We start from the raw sequence: 18,363 nt of genomic DNA on the forward strand, positions 1-18,363 counted from the left end.
GTAATTTTTTTCCATAATTCTCAAGACAAGAGTCTTTATAAGTAGGATGATATATCCTGTATATCCAGCTATACAATATTTTCACAATAGAGAGCGGATTTGTTAATAATATTTAATATCGAGAAATATCGTGTGATAATGAGTATCGGTAAAGGACAAAAAAAGAAAAGATAACGCGAAAGACGGTTATATGTCTCTTATAGATAATCGCAAAAATAATCGTGTCGTTCTACATAGGCACTACTGCTCGTTTAACGATTACGCTATAAACAATAACTATTTACACGTATAACGAATTGTTTATCGCAATTCTTTGATGTAGCTTTTCTACGAATCGATTGTCTAGAGTTAATACTTGTGTCCATTTTTTTTATACAGTGTCCCTCTGTCATTACTTGTTTGTTCTATCACGATTATTAGACCATCACATGCGAATAGGAAGCTTCTTTAATGACAGTAAAGCCGCAATTATTTATATATTGACACGCTTTTTCCGTACTTACTATACATAGAGTACAACTATAACAACTCCGCGCTAACAAAATCCACTAGACAACCGATTGACCTGTAGCCGCGAATAATACCTGCTACATCCTCCTCAAATTATATACATTTGTTCGTGTCACACGATGATAGAGTAATCTCGGTATCATCGGTGATAACTTCATCGAATGCGTTAATGAAAATCAACGAGACATTTTCACGAGATTGTTTCGGACGGACTAAATTGTTTCTTTCTTAAAACACAACACAGACTTTAGTTTCATTGTAGGTAGGTTTCATTGTAACACGAATTGAAACACTTCACTTCTCGGTGGTTCCCAGAGTTTCCCAGCTATCGCGCTGAAAATTTCTTGTAGAAGATGAATCAGGCTGGACATCTTCGTGAGGCACCTTTGGCAACGTGTTATCATCACTCGTTACGATACATTGGTCTTGCGCGATGACGTTCTCAAGTTCCAATTCATGATTCTCTTTAATGTCTAACTGCTCCGCGTGCGGCTGTTTTGCAGGAACGAACGGAACGGACGGTATACTATTCGATGATACTAGATTTAATTTCAAACGATCCCTCGTATGTCTTAACTCTCCTAGTTGATGCTGTTGACATTGATCATAATCGTTGGTGAAATCAATGTTATTCTGGTGCGGCTCTTGTTGACAGCTATCCGTTTCATCCCGTTCATCAGACAATAAAGTCGCATTCGCGCCGGGAAAAAATTGGCTGACGCACCTACTCTCGCCAGTTTGAAACTGAAAGGGTCGATTCGAACTGGTAACAAAAAACTCATCGTTTCCTGAAAAGAAAAGTAAACATGTAATATGTTACATGTAGAAATTTTCAAAATACACATGTGATCTATCTACAAAATTCTCGTCTCATACTCTAACGTACCAGCATGATTGGCATCGTCGTAATTTAAAGGATACATATCTAATCGCGGCTCATTGATCATTTCTTCCCAATCTAAAACATAGGAAAAGCATCACTTTTATTCAAATTTGGATATTTAAATATTATTATTTAGATATTTAAATATTTAATTATTTAAGTTTTATTTAATTATTTAGATATTTAAATATTTATTTAGATATTTAAATCTGATGTTCAGTTTAGAAAATATTTACGAAATATTCATCATATGCATAAAATGTACCAGAATACGATGTTGGTTCTGAATTAGTGGTAACGTCTGCCTGATTGTCCACAGGTGGTGTTTCTTTCGGGTACTCATACACACAGTGGTATCGTTGCTTCTTGAACCATACGCTCTTTTTCTGATCCTGGACAAATGGCATAGACGTCGGTCCGATTATGAGAAAATACATACGCTCCAAACTACATCTATATTCACGTATGTCTAGCGTTTGTATTGTTTGTAAAAAAAAGTACTGGCGCTAAATACCTCAAATTTAAATGTCTGCAAGGGAAAGAGTCACGCGAGAGGTATGTTAAAATTACATGCATTGCTCTGTGTACTTAAGTAATCGACACACCTACCAACTCATCCTAAGCAGCAGTCAGAAGAACGAAAGAAGACAATGTTAATACATATGTACATACAAACACATACATAAAATTTTGTATACATCGTATTATTTATCTATTTACAACGCTGCTTACCCCAGATTTTAACGTTTTGTCCGGAGACCTCAATGCCGATCGATGAGGTGCTAAAGCGGCATTCCAGGCCGAAGGCGTAAACTCTTCCTCTTCTTCTTCATCTTCATCGACACCCAACTCCTCTTCCAATTCGGTATTCACCACCGTACTCGTCGCTTCGTCATCTTCGTTCGTGGTGGTACTTTTGATCCGTATCTGTTCGATATGCGGTTCGTTGTATCTCTGCAGGAGCGAATTTAGATTTAGAAAAACGATTATATAAAAGTCTTTAATATATTAAATGTATAAATAAGTTTTCCGCTATTTTTTATTCAATGTTTATTATTAACGAATTATATACATGTACAGTTTAATCATGAAAGTAATTCTCATTATTTTCCAGCATTTTCTTCAGATAAGTTATAATTCCAGATCGATAGAAAGTCTAGTATTTATTTGTGATAAATTCATCAAGTCATTTTCTTACTTCTACGACATTTTTAAATTTTTTGTAAGACAAAGTTACATCGAAATAAACAATAATCTAAAAGCGCTATGTCCGGTGAGTATGCTAAAGGGGGAAAAGGATTATAAAGATGAAGAGGAGAAAATGGCTTGATGAATTTATCGCAAGTAAACAGCACACTTTTCATTAATCCTGAATCTATAACTTATCTGAAAAATGGAAGTGTTGAAAAATAATGGGAATTATTTTTATGATTGAACTGTATAATTTGTTAACATAATAAATTTCATAAAAATAGTAGAAAACTTTTATACATTCAATGATATTTTTTTTATACAGAAAAGAAACGATTTACCTTCCACACAAATTCACCGGAACTGGAACTGTTGTCCTCGTCTTCCTCTTCTCCCTCTTCATCTTCCTCTTCTTCCTCTCCTTCTTCCTCTTCTTCATCTTCATCTTGACTGCAACATTCAAGCTCGGCGAAACTCGTCGACATTAGATCGTCTTGCAAGGGTAAAGGAAGAGGCAATGGAAAGGACGAAGGCAATTGTTGCCATTTAGATTCTTCCTCAGGACTTGGTAATGGTGCGCCTCCGCTCGCTTTCATGATTCCACGCGACTTATCCTCTAATGGACGCGTCATCGAACAAGTATAATCTAAATTTTCCTCCTCGGACAAATCACCATTCGTGGTGTCCCGATCTTCTTCCTGTAATCGCTCTGCCAGTCCTTCCAATAATATCATTTCGTTGGTACGCGTGTCGACTAATAACACATCCTCGGACGGTACCGAGTCTCTCGAAACGATCGACGCTTCCCTGGAATTTGATATTAAAGACTCAGAAGTGACAGTGCTCTCTCGCTCCTCTAAGATGGGACTAAGCGGCGTTCCGTATACATTGTATCTGAAGACAGAAAACGTTAGGTGTTACATTGATAAATTGCTATTTAAAGGTTCGTTGGAAATAATGTAATCGACCAAAACTAGCCAAAAAAATTTTTGTTTATTTTTTGTTTATAATAATAGATATAAACTGCACTATGATTTATATCTATTATTTGATCTTATATACTTGAAAAGGACCACAAGCGTATGGTCGAAACAAACGTCGTAACAAATAAACAAAAAATTTTTTGGCTAGTTTTGTCGATTACATTATTTCTAATGAACCTTTGATTAATTGACTAGCGATATTAAGATAATTTATAAATTTGCTATTTAAAATTGAGATCTATTTTCCATGAAAAAAACTGTACCTGATCGAGATATCTACACCTCCGCCCATTTGATCGGTTGAATCTTCAGCATCCTCGTCGTCCCATCGTTTACTGTACATATCGCTGGAGACGGTTGAGCCTTCGTCATCGTGAGCTTCCAAAGATTCTACGATCTGCATCTGAGCCTGTGGCAATTTTTCCCTGAGTTCATTACGAATCGCAGTTACAAATTCCTCCTCCATGTTGAACGACACATACGAATTGTCGCTACGTAAACTCACTGTGGAACTGTCTTCATCCTCGTTTTCACAATCCCCCTGCGAGCATTGTTCGTCTCGTTGAGAATAAATAGTATTCGCGTCCGTTTTTAAAGAGACTTCCGTTTCCGAATCGTACGATCGATGAGCGTCATCTTCAGCCTTAGATCCTTGAGTTTCATAAGTTATATTCTTTTTTTCCATCGTCTCGATATTTTTTATCGTGTTTGATTTCTCCTTCGTATCGACCGTTTGTGTCAATTCGTCAACTTGTTCTTCCTCTACATTCAATTCATTCACATTCGTGGAGATATGATTCGAGACATTTCCTTTCGAAGGCGACAAGCTCTTGTCAACGCCGGGAATAGAAATTGTACCCTCTGTTATACTTTCAGGGCCGGCAGTAGCGTAATATTCCGCGTCGAGAATAGTATCTAGCTCGAGTAGAATCTGGAATGGCTCCTCTTCGGTGTAGAACGATCCGGAAGTAGCGGCGTTATTGGCCGAAGGCAAGAGGTTGCCAGACGTCGGCAGACAAGTCGCTTCCTCTTCCTCGCAAGACTCCTTGTCCCGAAATCCCGAATCGGAGCTCTGCTCATCATCCGGCGTCGACAGTTGCTTTCGCTCCTCATCGTCGTCTGGCAATAGTTTTTGCTCCACCTGCGCGTTCTCCGCTGTAGAAAAATGATCATCGGTACTATAAATCGAATAGACGTTACAAAAGTTCGATGCATCCGGCGTAGATACGGCGGTCACGGTTAATTCCGGTGCATTATTACCTTGTTCAGTCGATGCCGATTCTACGTACTCGTTAAATTCCGCTTCGTCCGAGAAACCGGGTACCTTGTGCTCCAAAGCGGAGTCTAACGCGTGATTCCAGAGCAAAACGTCCACCGTATTGTGTTGGTCGGTCTCGATGTTACTCGAGAAACGATCGGAAATATCATCGTGGATTGTCTCTTTATTAACGAACGGTATATCGGTCTCTTCTTTCCTTTCCGCGTCTTCCTCGACGAAGGATGTTTGGTCAGGTACATAGCGAAGAAGAGGAAGATCCGGATCTCCTTTCGACAAGAGTCTCAATACGTGTTTTTCACTGCGCTGCGCGTTATCCGCGTTCATCTCGGACAGGGTGTCGTTGTTGCCTTCAGGAGTTTTTCCCGCGTCGTCCAAAAATAACCGTAAGATCGGCGTATGACCCTGATCCATAGTAAGAGTCAAGAGTTTCGGTCGCTCTAAATTTTCCAACGATCTAACTTTATTAGCGACGTTATTGTTATTATTCGGTAGTGGATCCCGTAACTTCTTCAGTGCCTCGTCGAACTCGTCCGCGGGAACGGTGTGTCTTAGATCGCTGTCGCTACCGGTCGTGGATAACTTCTTCTTGACGTTTTTCTCCGACGAGTTTTGCGCTCCCATTGACCACTCCGCATCAGAATCGGGATCGATGTGAACGAGGACCATAAGATCCGTCACGGACTTGGACTTTTGCTTCACTTTTTCCGTGTAAACACCCTTTTCGACTCGACCCTTCCAGCTCTCCTCCTCGGTTTCCGAGCCGGATTCCTGAAACATCGCGGAGTTCTTCATCCCCGGGATGTTTCTCACCTGTTCGTCTGGTCCGAGACGAAACGAGGACTGCTGCAACATGTCTGTTGCCGGCACGTCGTCCACGATGTGAGTCCAATAGTCGGAATCGATGCTTCCGCGTAAGTCTTGCAAACTGGCACTTCGTACGTGCTGCTTGCCGCAAGCATTCTGGCGCAAACTCTCCCAGCGTTGTTCGAAATCCACATGCACCGAATGTTCGTTCAGAAGAATTTGTCTCACATCATCCAAGGAGGGTCTGTCTTTCGCATTGACATTCAAACACAAGCGAGTCACTTGACATATATTCGACGAACAATTAACGAGATAGCTTTGCAAGAGTCGCGTACCATTTGGCGAGACTTGTTTCTTCAGAGATAGAATCATCTGAATGACTTGTTCGTCGTTCATATCGTTGTATGGCCTCTCGCCCCAACTGATGATCTCCCACAAGAGAACCGCGTAACTCCACATATTGGCTTTCAATGTGATCTCTTGTGTCTCGATCGTGGTATCTGTACAATTTAAGCTCTCCGGCGCGGACCATCTGATGGGTAAAGCTCGATCTCCTATTATATAATAATCCTCGGGATATTTCTCGACTCCGGTACCATAATCTCCCAACTTGGCTGATAAATCCGGAGCGATTAGACAGTTCCTCGCCGAAAGATCCGTATGTGCGAAGCCGTGACTGTGCATGTGTTTCAAACCGGCCGCGATTTCTATCGCGATTCGAATTGGAACATTTTCCTTGGTAAGTGCGTCTCTTGACGTGGTGTCGCAATTTGACAACAAGAAGCCTTTCAAATCGCCAGCTGGACACGACTCGAACAATAGAAGATACGGATCAGTTTCCAAGCAGAAACCGAGCAGAGCTAAAACATTCTGATGACGTAGTTTCAAGTACGGCGTGGCCTCACCGAGAAACCAGGCTTTTTCTCTAGTGGTAGCCTCCTCGGTGAGAATTCTCACGACGACACCACCCGATTTCGAGATTCCTTTCGACTGTTCCAAATCTGCCCGACCTTCAACAACCTTGCCGAACCATCCATGACCTATTTCTCTAAGATACTTGAGTTTTTCTCTTGGTACGTAAAGTTCATTGGAATTAAACCATTCGCTACATGGCTCTTGTAGAATAGAACGATCCGTATCTTGATCCTCGTTACGTGGCGTCGATAGAGGTATTGCTTTAGCTTTCGGAGGGCTTCTTGTTCCAGATACGATCGAGTCAACTGGTAAAGGTTCAAATTGGACTCTCTCGGAAGCAGCTAATGTCCTGGAGGCATCCAATTCCAATCCTTCAACAGATCGACCAAAGGTGCTTTCCTGTTCTATACTGCTCCCATCTTTGAATTCCTATAATAATAATAATAGAAAAAACGATTTTACGCTCTTGTTGGATGATATGAAAATAAAAGTTTATCACATACAACATACTATGCATGCTACTCATTAATATATGGAAAAAAATGATTAGGAAACTTAAAATCTATACTTAATACTATACAAGCTACAAATTGTAATAATCAAGCCATTTGTTTAAAATTTAAATAATTATCTTCTCTAGGTTAAATTATAATAAATTAGCCCTATAATATTGTATAGAATGCATTACAGTATAATCACATAGAGAGACTCTATCTATAAAAACTTATCAAATAAATATATATAATTACATATAAATATTAATTTATATATAAATCATAGTTTATGTAGACAAAGCCTTCATTAGAAATAACTAAATTAATTTTATAACTACATTCCTATTTGGACATTCCTATTTAGTTTATGCAATTGGATATAAAGAACCTGCAAGATCAATGTTACCTGATTGTATTTCTCTGCTTTGTCCTATAATTAAAAAAATGCAGAGACTGATGTTAGAGCTGTAAAGCAATGACATTATTTTTTCTACATTACTTAAGAAAATCTGATAGCGATCTCAAACTACCTTGAATCCCTTTGGTCTTCTATGCCTCTGACAACAGAGGCAGCCAGCCAAAGTTAATGCTGTGGCGGTGACGCTTGACAGAGCAATCGCATAACGCCAGTAGTGTTCCCAAGAAGCATGAGTGCGCGGTGAACCTGGAACAACAATAAAGTTTCATTCAATCCCTGTTCCAATAATACCCAGAACCGTTACTCCAAATGTTAGCTAATCCCATTCTCGTGCATTTCAATTGATTCTCCATCTCTTTCTACAGAAAAGGAAAATGAGAAGCGGAAAAGTGCTTCCTTCCTGTCTACAAAACAGCATATGTCGTGTACGCATGTGTATAAAGAATTTCAAGAGATGGACAAACAATCGAGTCCGGAGTAATATTTCACATCAACGGCCCTCAAAACTAGGAGAATTCAAGAGCAAAAGAAACAATGTACCCGCGGCGATTGAGGTGGGTACAGGGTAGGCTGCGAGCATCGGTAGACCCACCCAAAACAGCCAGCATGCCCAATGTAAGTTCCGCATCGCGTATACCGGAGGGGAGTCTTCGTTTTCGACGAGCTGGCCTAAGTCATTCTCGGCGAGGGAAGCAACGAGACGTTCCTCTCGTGGACGGTCGTCGACATGCGATGCTCATAATCCTCGCCTCCTCGCGTGCTCCTCCTCGTGCTCCTGTGACAGCAGCTCTGGCGAAAGGTGGCAACGCGCACAGCACAGACACGTTTTATCCGGAGCGTGCATCGTCGCCAGCGAGTCCAAATAACGCGTTGTGCAAAGAGAAGCTTTTTTTTTTACGCCATGTCACTCGTACATCGCTCTCTCGAGAGAAAGAAGCGTCAATGGGGATGTTTTTTTTTTCTGCGCGGATTACGTAGTACGAGGTGAGAGTTTAATCTGCGTTATCCCACGGATTAGGAAGTGATCGAACATCGAACCGGGTGTGAAATATCCGCTGAATTACGACAGCGAGTGGGGGAGATGGAGAGAGACGGAAGGACTTGTTCCGCCATGTTGTTGATCCTTGACGTTTCGAACGAGGTGTGATTGGTGTCAACAATATGGCGTCTTAATTTTCTTTGATCCATATTCTGTAGAGACCCTCTAATAAGAGACTGGCCATTCAGATAGAGTGAGCGTATGTTGAGAGCATGTTTCGTCCATGTTTATGCAAAATCCTGTGAGAGAGATAGATATAATATAGATAAGATTTATGCAGAGATTCTAGATTTCAGATCTGTCAGATCTGTCATATCTTTCTGAGGTTTAATAACATATAAAATTATATTTAAAAATTTTTCTAAATAATATATGTCAAAATAATTTTTCATATTTACTATTTAAATAAAATAAAATGTATCATTATAATTTTATATTATTTTATAATTATTATTATTTATAATATTAATATTTTAATTTAAATAAAATTTATTATAATTTATATAATATTAATAAATTATAATAAAATTTATTATAATTTATATAATATTTCTTATATATTATCTATTATAAATATTATAAATATCTATTATAAATATTATTATAAATAAATAATATTGATTATTTATTTATAATATAACATGTATGTATACATGTATTATAAATATTATAAATATATTATAAATATATTATAAATATATTATAAATATATTCCTCAGGATGTCCATTGTCTCCTCCAATTAAAAGATAGATTTAGCCTTCCACCTTACAAAAATTCTAGACATATAGCCTTTGAATTTATTAAACGTAGAATCCAATCTTTCGAAATTTGATCCTTTATTAACGTCAAAAATTAGAAGTCATGCAGTTCACTTTCTTAACAAATTTAACATTCTCGCAAGCGGTGACGATAACGATACTATTAAATTTTGGAATATCAACACAGGCAAGTTAAAGAAAGCACAATTTATATAGTATATTAAAATATAATAAATCCAACAAAGATATATTAATGTGAAAAAGAAAAATAATTAATAGAATATATAAAATAAGATAATAAATAGAATAATATGAGAAAAATATAAGTTAATTTTTCATTTATTGCAGGTGTTTGTTTAAATGCAATACTCCCAGAAAGTCAAGTCGGTGCTTTATTGTGGTCGGAAAATTATAAAGAGATTGCCTCAGGACATGGATATGGATATGGACAAAATCAAATAACAATTTGAAAATATCCATCCATGACAAAAGCGCTAGTCCAGATGAAACGATAATGTTGTGAAAATGTTTCGATGTAAAATCAGATGTTGAGAAGTTATCTGGAAATCCACAATCAGTGTTGAACATATATTATAATTCAATCATTTAATGGACCTTTATCTTCTCTTACATTCATTATTTAATTTTGAAAAAAGAAAATACGCATTTTGCACGCAGTTTATCGGCATTAAAAAAATGTTTTACGCATCAAAATATTTTTGCGAAATACACGAACATTATTTGCGCGTGTCGCAAAATGCGCATGCATAATTGTTCCAGATGGAACAGTCTATCTGTGTGTGTATACGTATGTCGTTGGATCATCCGCAACGAATGTGAATTTTCTACATTTATTCTACGTTCAGATTCGAGTGGAACACGTGAATTTGCTGCTCCGATTGAGATCGAATGCATGAAATAATTGTGAAATATTGGCCATTGTGTTTAAAATACGTGGATGATTGAGAAAAAAAGTCACGTCCGCTGAGTAAATCTAATGGCGACCGAGGAACATAAACGCTTAGCTGATATCGTGAAGGGAACTCACGCCCTGTTGCGCGTCGAATGTCATCAATATGGCTCCGAGATCGCATGGAAGCGCCATGTGGCGCGAAATGACGTTTTGCAGGTTCGCTTGTGCGCGCGTAAAATTAAATTTTAATGCTTATTAATAATACGTATTATTTACTTTAATATTTATTAATTTTAATAATATATATTGTTCATCTTAATACTTATTAATAATAATATTTTTTAATAATACATATTGTTCATCTTAATAATCTTGATACTTATTAATCTTGATACTTATTAATTATAATATTTATTAATAATATATATATTGTTTATCTTAATACTTCTTAATTAATACTTGCTAATAATTTATTTATTGTAATACTTATTAATTTTACTTGTAAGGCCTAATTGCATCAATATTATTTTGATTTTAAGCAATATTTAAATATATATCTATTTTTATTTATTTACAAAGAAAGTTAAATATATATTTAAGTCTCGCTTAAATTTAAAATAATGTTGGTACAACCTGGTCTTAATAATACATATTAATAACAGATAGATAATTTTTAATTTTATTAACTCGATATGGAAAACGTAAATTTTATCTCATCATAATTTCAGGAATATGCTGTGTCTATGCAGAAATTGGCCACTACGTATTGGGCAGATAATAATTTAAAAAATGGAACGTATTGCAGAATGGAATGGATAAAAACCCAGTGCAAGGAGTACTTTCTTCATGGTGATAAAAAGAAGTATGATAAGAGAGAACAGGACATAAACGCAAAAATGGCTCTGAAAAAATTAGATGTTGAGAATCGTACACGCGAGAGCGATCTTGTAGAAGATCAATTAGTAAACTCTCACGAGCGAAGAATATCGGTATTGGACGTAGGAAGTTGTTACAATCCTCTAAACGTCGATGATGCATTCGACGTCACTGCGATAGATTTAATTCCCGCGACAGGAGGAGTTTTTCGCTGCGATTTCCTAAATATCGCGATTGGAAGGGAGAAAATTCTTTCGGGGGACACGCGTGAGATTCATCAGCTACCCGCCAACTCGTTCCACGCCGTGGTATTCTCCCTGTTGCTGGAATATCTGCCATGTCCGAAACAAAGGTACATCTGCTGCAGGAATGCGTACGACGTGTTGAAGGTCGGTGGCTTGCTGATCATCGTGAGTCCGGATTCGAAGCACGTCGGTGCGAACGCGAGGCTGATGAAGTCTTGGAGGTATACGCTGAGCAGATTGGGATTCATGAGGATCAAGTACGAGAAGCTACGTCATATTCACTGTCTGGCGTTCAGGAAATGTGCGTGCAAGGATGTGGCGATGAGATGGTGCGAGCTGCAGCGTTTCTCCGAAGACGATAGAAGATACATGTCCGAGACAGAGATTTTCATCCCGCAGGACTTTCAAACCATTTGTCCTGACGAAAAACTAGAAAAATTACATGAATATGATAAAACTGATTTAGCGAGCATCTTTTCTGAGTTACCGTTTGATGAAACAGCCATTTAACTTTTCATTAGCTCGTGTGATTCATGTTTTAAGGATATTTAAAAAACTCGTGTGATGTATCTAATCGAGACCAATGTTTCATTTATATTTATATATCGTAAAAAAAATATCAATAATTTTTATTTTGGAAATATTTTTCCTTTTTGTCTTGATCGTTATATATACATATATACATATGTAAACAATATATATTAAGACACATATAGATAATATATATTTTTACATATATTATTTATGTGTGTACATGTGTAAATAATATATATTTTTAAGAAAAAAATATTTAAGAGTATACATATATATGTAAAATTAAAATCTACTGTAAAATTTTGAAATACAAGAAATCAGAAATACAGAAATTTTGTTACGGAATCGGCCACCTATTACCTAAAAATTAAAAGATGTCATCATCAACTTGACTATCTTGATATTAAATATGAGATATAAATTTTATTATTATTTATTATACCTGTAGGAATTATAAGATGTAAGGTGTAAGAAAATAAATAGTATGTTTTAAAAATTGCGCTTTTTTTAAAAGCTTAAGTTATATATCAAATGTCAGATGGCGCTAGAATCGAAGAAAAATTTTGAGCGAGTACTTTCTACATTCGAGATAATCTGTGATTCTTCTTCCTGCCATCTTGAAAATTTCTTTCTGATCGTTTCTTCTTGTTGATCCACGTGGTACGTATAATTTCACCTTTTTATTCGATCTCTTTAATAATTTTTTATGTTGGAATATTTATTTTATAATCGCGATACTTTCCCAAAGTCATCAAGTATTTTGCAATACGGGTATATTTATAGGAAATTATTTTTTTAGGGTTACATACATCATACGTAACCCATCAGCAAACCTCATGTAGTTTAAGTAAATCTAATAGAGAAATATGTATCTGAATATAATTTAAAGAAGCACGTAATAATGTGATTGTTATAGGGAATCCAAAATGTCTTCACACTTGAATTGGATGATAATCCGCGACAACAATGCTTTTCTCCTTAAAAAGCGCAACATCAAGAAACCATTTTCCACAGTTCGTAACTCGCAATATCTTACAAACATTATTAGTTGCAATTTTCAAAAGTGAGCCAATAACAAAGTTATATTAATGAATGTATAGGAATCCAACAATTTAACGAACCAGAGCAGCTATCGCTACTCTGGTGTGATCCATCGCAAGAGTGTAGGGATTGTTGATACTCCTGATAAGAAGGGATTCACAGTTGTCTACAAGAAGGCCAAGGCAGTCAACAAGCCTGCTAAGGCTACTGTTAGGAGTACAATGAAGGCGGGTGCACGTCGTTCGCTTTATAAATTAAAGACACTCTTAACGAAGAACAAGTATCGTGTAGATCTTACCAAGGTATATGAATTAATTGTTGCTTATTGGAATAATTCTATTTTAATATTAATGTTACTAATGCAATATGTTTTGTAGGCTGCACTACGACGAGCTAGTGCTGTGCTGCAATCCCAAAAACCCCTTCCTGCTAAAAAAACACGAACTACTAAGAAGGCCGATTAATTTGTATATTTTATTAAATATATGTTATAACATAATTTGTTATGGGTGACATAACCTGAGAAGTAAATGTGCTCTAGCTATGTGAAATTATTTGTCTTGATATATATAAATAATTGTTTTGATATATTATTATTTGCTTAGATGAATTGCCTTATGCACCTTTACTTTGCAGATATGTCTGGTGTTATTTTTCAATCAAAATTTTTATAATTTCATATTTTGATTACATTATAGCAATATAATAGGTAAGATTTTATATATGTTTTATATAATGGAGGGAATACTAAATTATTTAATCTTATATAAAATCATTTTTTTAATTTTTAGATAAAAACTAATTAAAAAACATTCCTGAAATATAATTATAATTAATCTAAAGGAAGATTAAAATTATTAGGTAACTTTTCTTTTTATTAATTGATTTATTATATGATATACAAAATGTTTGAAATGATGAGATAGTTTTACCACCAAGATCTATGAGTGCCATGATTTATGGTATTTGCTAACTGATTATTGATATTAATTTAAATTTTAAGTAGAAAAGTAGCACAATCTTAACTAACATATTTATTTTATTATTTATAGATCTCCTGTACATAATTCCTAAGTGAAATGGCACCTTAAAATTGTATATAAGGTATTTTAATTTTTATATTCTCTTCTATACTATTCTTTATATATCAAAATTAAAATAAAATGATGTTATATTTATCACCAAGATCTCTGAATGTCATGATTTTTCAATTTGCTACTTCTGATATTATAAAATTCATCATAAACATTTTATAAATAATATTCTTCGTTAACAAACATAGAATTTTCTATTTATGTTTCAGAAATTTGCTAAACTGATGCAATTTGTGATTAAACAACAAGAACTACAGGTAATTTTTATTTATTAGAATTCTTTTTTTTAACTATAAAATTATAATATGTATTAAAATGATGATAGTTTTACCACCAAGATCTATGAGTGCCATGATTTATGGTATTTGCTAACTGATTATTGATATCAATTTAAATTTTAAGTAGAAAAATAGCACAATCTTAACTAACATATTTATTTTATTATTTATAGGTCTCCTGTACATAATTCCTAAGTGAAAGGGCACTTTAAAATTGTATATAAGGTATTTTAATTTTTATATTCTGTACTAGATTCTTCTATACTTTTATACTATTTTTTATACATCAAAATTAAAATAAAGTGATGTTATATTTATCACCAAGATCTCTGAATGCCATGATTTTTCAATTTGCTACTTCTGATATTCTAAAATTCATCATAAACATTTTATAAATAATATTCTTTGTTAATAAACATAGAATTTTTTATTTATGTTTCAGAAATTTGCTAAACTGATGCAATTTGTAATTAAACGACAAGAACTACAGGTAATTTTTATTTATTAGAATTCTTTTTTTAACTATAAAATTATAATATGTATTAAAATGATGATAGTTTTACCACCAAGATCTATGAGTGCCATGATTTATGGTATTTGCTAACTGATTATTGATATCAATTTAAATTTTAAGTAGGAAAATAGCACAATTTTAACTAACATATTTATTTTATTATTTATAGGTCTCCTGTACATAATTTCTAAGTGAAATGGCACTTTAAAATTGTATATAAGGTATTTTAATTTTTATATTGTGTACTAGATTCTTCTATACTTGTATACTATTTTTTATACATCAAAATTAAAATAAAATGATGTTATATTTATCACCAAGATCTCTGAATGCCATGATTTTTCAATTTGCTACTTCTGATTCTAAAATCCAATGTAACATATTATGAATAATATTCATTATTAACAAACACAAAATTTTTCTATCTATGTTTCAGAAATTTTTTTAATGAAATCATGGGATTTGTAATCAAGTGTCAAAGACTATAGGTAATTTTTATTTATTAGATCTCATTTTTTTAACTTTAATAATATATTTGAAAATGATATTTATCCACAAAGATTTATGAATGCCAGTATTTGCTAACTGATTATCGTTGACAGTTTAAAATTTAAATAGAATAACAATTTAATATTTATTATTTAAATTGTATATGATTTTCAAATAATAATTTAAATAGTATGAAGATATTTTTTTCTATACATATATAAATGATTCTTATTCATCATCTTATATACAACCAAAATTAAAATGATGTTACAATAACCACAAAAATTTCTGAATGCTATGATTATATATATTAGTATTTGCTATCTGAAAATAATATTTTAATTTTGTAATATTTTAAGTTATATCCTTTTATCTTATGAAAAAATATCTTCTGTTTCAGATTTTATTTTCCAGATGTGTCCTTTATCGAAGTTTTCTTTATTAAATGAAATTATATTATTCAGGAGAGGAAGAGAACAAATTTTTTAATTATGTTAATATATTATATGCATAATTTAGATATATATAAAATTTATAAGAAAATTCTTAATTCTTATATTTTTATCTTAAACAAACAAATAATGTATTTCAAGATAAAAATAAAAATACAATGAGTAAGTGTGGGCTCTCTGTTTATTTTTATTAATATAGTTCTACACAAGAAAAAATTAACTTATCTCTCCAAGTGGTAAAAGAAAAAATACAGTACATATGTCTCGCGTGCTGGCGCTAGTTTCTTTTTCGAAGTCTTACACGCGAGAAAAAGATAAGAAATGAGTAATATAAATATTATAAAATCTACAGACAGGCATTCGTTATATACGGCGAAATACTAAAACATAAGTTACATAAAGTTTGGTTTCTTTTCTGGCTAATAATAGCTCGCACACAATATTTTACAATAAAATACAACTTTTATTTAACGCGCAAATCATATTTTGCTACACGTTTTTAATAAATATTGCAAATAATACGTTATTAATATAAAAATATGTATGAAACAGAAAAAAGTGAAACGATAGGAAAAGAAAAAGAGAGAAAGAAAGTGATGAAAAAAGAAAAGACAAGGGAAAAAGAGGAAAAAAAGAGAGATAGAAAAAGAAAACTAATCTAATTTATGTAAAGTGATGAATAATATAATCTTACTGTCATATACCAATGAAGATTAACAATAGAGTAAAACGCTGTATTTCTTTGACCCTCTATAACCCAATTATTATAGCATTTTTTAACGTACATCTTGTTCTATAAACAATATGTAATTGACATTACATGTTGTTATTTTTTGATTTTAGTTTGAGCAAAATTATCTCCCAAAAAAAAGAAATTAATTATTAATTAACCATACAAGATAAAAATAATGTTTTTTATAACAATTTCCTTTCCTTATATCATTGCAAAAATGATAATACAAAGTAACATTACTGCTTAAAAAATGAAAAAAATGTTTGGATTATACAGGGTTAAAAAAAGATAATTGTCAATTTATATAAAAAATGCTAATTATGTTCGTACAATCTGTATACATAATGTATGATCTATTGTCGTACAGAATGTCGTACATTTCAATATTTGATAAAAAATAATATCTATATAATATCGTTATTTTTATGTGTGAAACGATAAATTGATTAATATTCTATTTTAGTAGCCCCATAAAATATGTCTAATATAAATAATGATAGGCTTGCAAATCAATTGAGGTCATTGGGAATATCTTAGGTAATTCTTTACAAAACGTACATATATACACACACACACACACACACACACACACATATATATATATATATATATATATATATATATATATACATACATATATATATATATAGCACATGCATGCGCGGATTACGGATTTATATTTATTTTATCTTGATCTTGAAATATGTATATTATAAAGGATTTATTCCTAATTAATATATATTTGAAATCAAGCAGCGCTTTTTTTCCGAAATATTTTAAGTGAAAGATAGATAGTTATAAACCCATACAGAACATACTTTGTATTAGATATCTACTTTCAAATATTCGGATATCCAAATGTCCGCCATACGAGATTTCATAAATGTCCATAAAACATCCACGGATATGTAGATAATATATACACATCCAGTAGATATCCCCGCTAATTCTTTTTATATTCAGAGATATAGATATTTTATACATTCTATTAGATATCTATTAATTATCCATAGTAGACATGGACATTGTGTAAATATGTAAATATTTGATTTGATAGATATCTATTAAATATATTTTTCTGTATGGGAATAAGACTGAAAAGAATCTCTTAAAAAATTTTATACATATATAGAATATCAAAAATATGTCGGGATAGTTAGATATTTCGAAAAGCATACATTTTATAGAAAAATGTTTTAGATAAAAGTTACAGGATACAAAATAATGTATTTAATGATGTTAACAGTTTCACCGTGGATTACGTTACTAAAGTCAAGATTAGATTTTTTTCAAATAGGATCCCTTATTTTTTATTCCAGATTCTGATAGCTAATATGTAGAGCTTTCCAAAACATTGTTATAATGTTTATTTTCGTTTAGATTTCTATGAATTATGTATTTTCCAAGTTAATTTACTGCGGACGTTAAGTTTATCCAAAATTAAATGCAGATTGCACAGATTTACATCTTATGTACGTGTACATATTTAGAATTATTAATATTATTAATCAAAATCATTCATAACATATGTCAAAGTTAAAGTCATATCTTCTATTTGCTTTCTTATATATTATATATATACTCTCATTATAGTAAAAATTATTGAACTTCAACATAAAATATCTCAAAAATTATGTAACAGACTACAGGTTGATTCCAAGCGCATGTTACCCAGGAATGAACACTCTACAACATAATTCAAGATCAAGATGATCCGTAATATGTAAGTTTTTGTAAAGAATTTTTCTACATCTTTTAAATAGATTCGAAAAGACCAAAACTGCGTTATTTATAAAGATATATGAAATCAATGCTATATATACAGGAATGACAATTCCTTTCGTATATCGATACATCGATCGCCGAACTTGACGAAAATGACGAGATAATGACAATAATATATGAACAGTCGATATTTC

General features: G+C 33.2%; 3 protein-coding genes and 1 long non-coding RNA gene across 6 annotated transcripts; 3 read left to right on the forward strand and 1 right to left on the reverse strand.

The window, feature by feature from the left end:
• Positions 1-17: 17 nt before the first annotated feature.
• Positions 18-8,635, reverse strand: LOC105254590. 2 transcript variants are annotated; one of them, XR_003123623.1, is made up of 10 exons: positions 8,018-8,635; positions 7,590-7,723; positions 7,466-7,489; positions 3,831-6,994; positions 2,926-3,478; positions 2,126-2,347; positions 1,908-2,011; positions 1,659-1,785; positions 1,397-1,468; positions 1,179-1,298 (listed from the first exon to the last, which is right to left on the reverse strand). XR_003123623.1 is itself a non-coding variant. In XM_011263359.3 (9 exons), the coding sequence occupies exons 1-9, from the start codon at positions 8,103-8,105 to the stop codon at positions 805-807; spliced, it is 4,878 nt and encodes a 1,625-aa protein (XP_011261661.1). In that variant the 5' UTR covers positions 8,106-8,627; the 3' UTR covers positions 18-804. The 2 variants fall into 2 exon arrangements, 1 of the variants encoding a protein (XP_011261661.1); XM_011263359.3 differs by lacking the exon at positions 1,908-2,011 and having other exon boundaries at positions 18-1,298; positions 8,018-8,627.
• A 1,366-nt stretch (positions 8,636-10,001) lies between these two features.
• Positions 10,002-11,893, forward strand: LOC105254588 (S-adenosylmethionine sensor upstream of mTORC1). Its single transcript, XM_011263358.3, has 2 exons — positions 10,002-10,404; positions 10,917-11,893. The coding sequence occupies exons 1-2, from the start codon at positions 10,273-10,275 to the stop codon at positions 11,817-11,819; spliced, it is 1,035 nt and encodes a 344-aa protein (XP_011261660.1). The 5' UTR covers positions 10,002-10,272; the 3' UTR covers positions 11,820-11,893.
• A 528-nt stretch (positions 11,894-12,421) lies between these two features.
• Positions 12,422-13,385, forward strand: LOC105254587 (60S ribosomal protein L28). Its single transcript, XM_011263357.1, has 4 exons — positions 12,422-12,503; positions 12,760-12,856; positions 12,944-13,186; positions 13,262-13,385. Exons 2-4 carry the CDS (start codon positions 12,770-12,772, stop codon positions 13,346-13,348), a joined length of 417 nt encoding a protein of 138 aa, XP_011261659.1. The 5' UTR covers positions 12,422-12,503; positions 12,760-12,769; the 3' UTR covers positions 13,349-13,385.
• Positions 13,386-13,718: 333 nt separating this feature from the next.
• On the forward strand, positions 13,719-14,991 carry LOC105254586. 2 transcript variants are annotated; one of them, XR_003123625.1, is made up of 6 exons: positions 13,719-13,745; positions 13,937-13,988; positions 14,188-14,235; positions 14,430-14,481; positions 14,699-14,746; positions 14,940-14,991. It is a non-coding gene; the product is annotated as an uncharacterized LOC105254586 (long non-coding RNA). The 2 variants fall into 2 exon arrangements; XR_003123624.1 differs by lacking the exon at positions 13,719-13,745 and having other exon boundaries at positions 13,793-13,988.
• Positions 14,992-18,363: the final 3,372 nt, after the last annotated feature.

Source organism: Camponotus floridanus, unplaced genomic scaffold, assembly GCF_003227725.1.
Source record: "Camponotus floridanus strain SB8 unplaced genomic scaffold, Cflo_v7.5 scaffold81, whole genome shotgun sequence".
Taxonomy (NCBI): Eukaryota; Metazoa; Arthropoda; class Insecta; order Hymenoptera; family Formicidae; genus Camponotus; species Camponotus floridanus.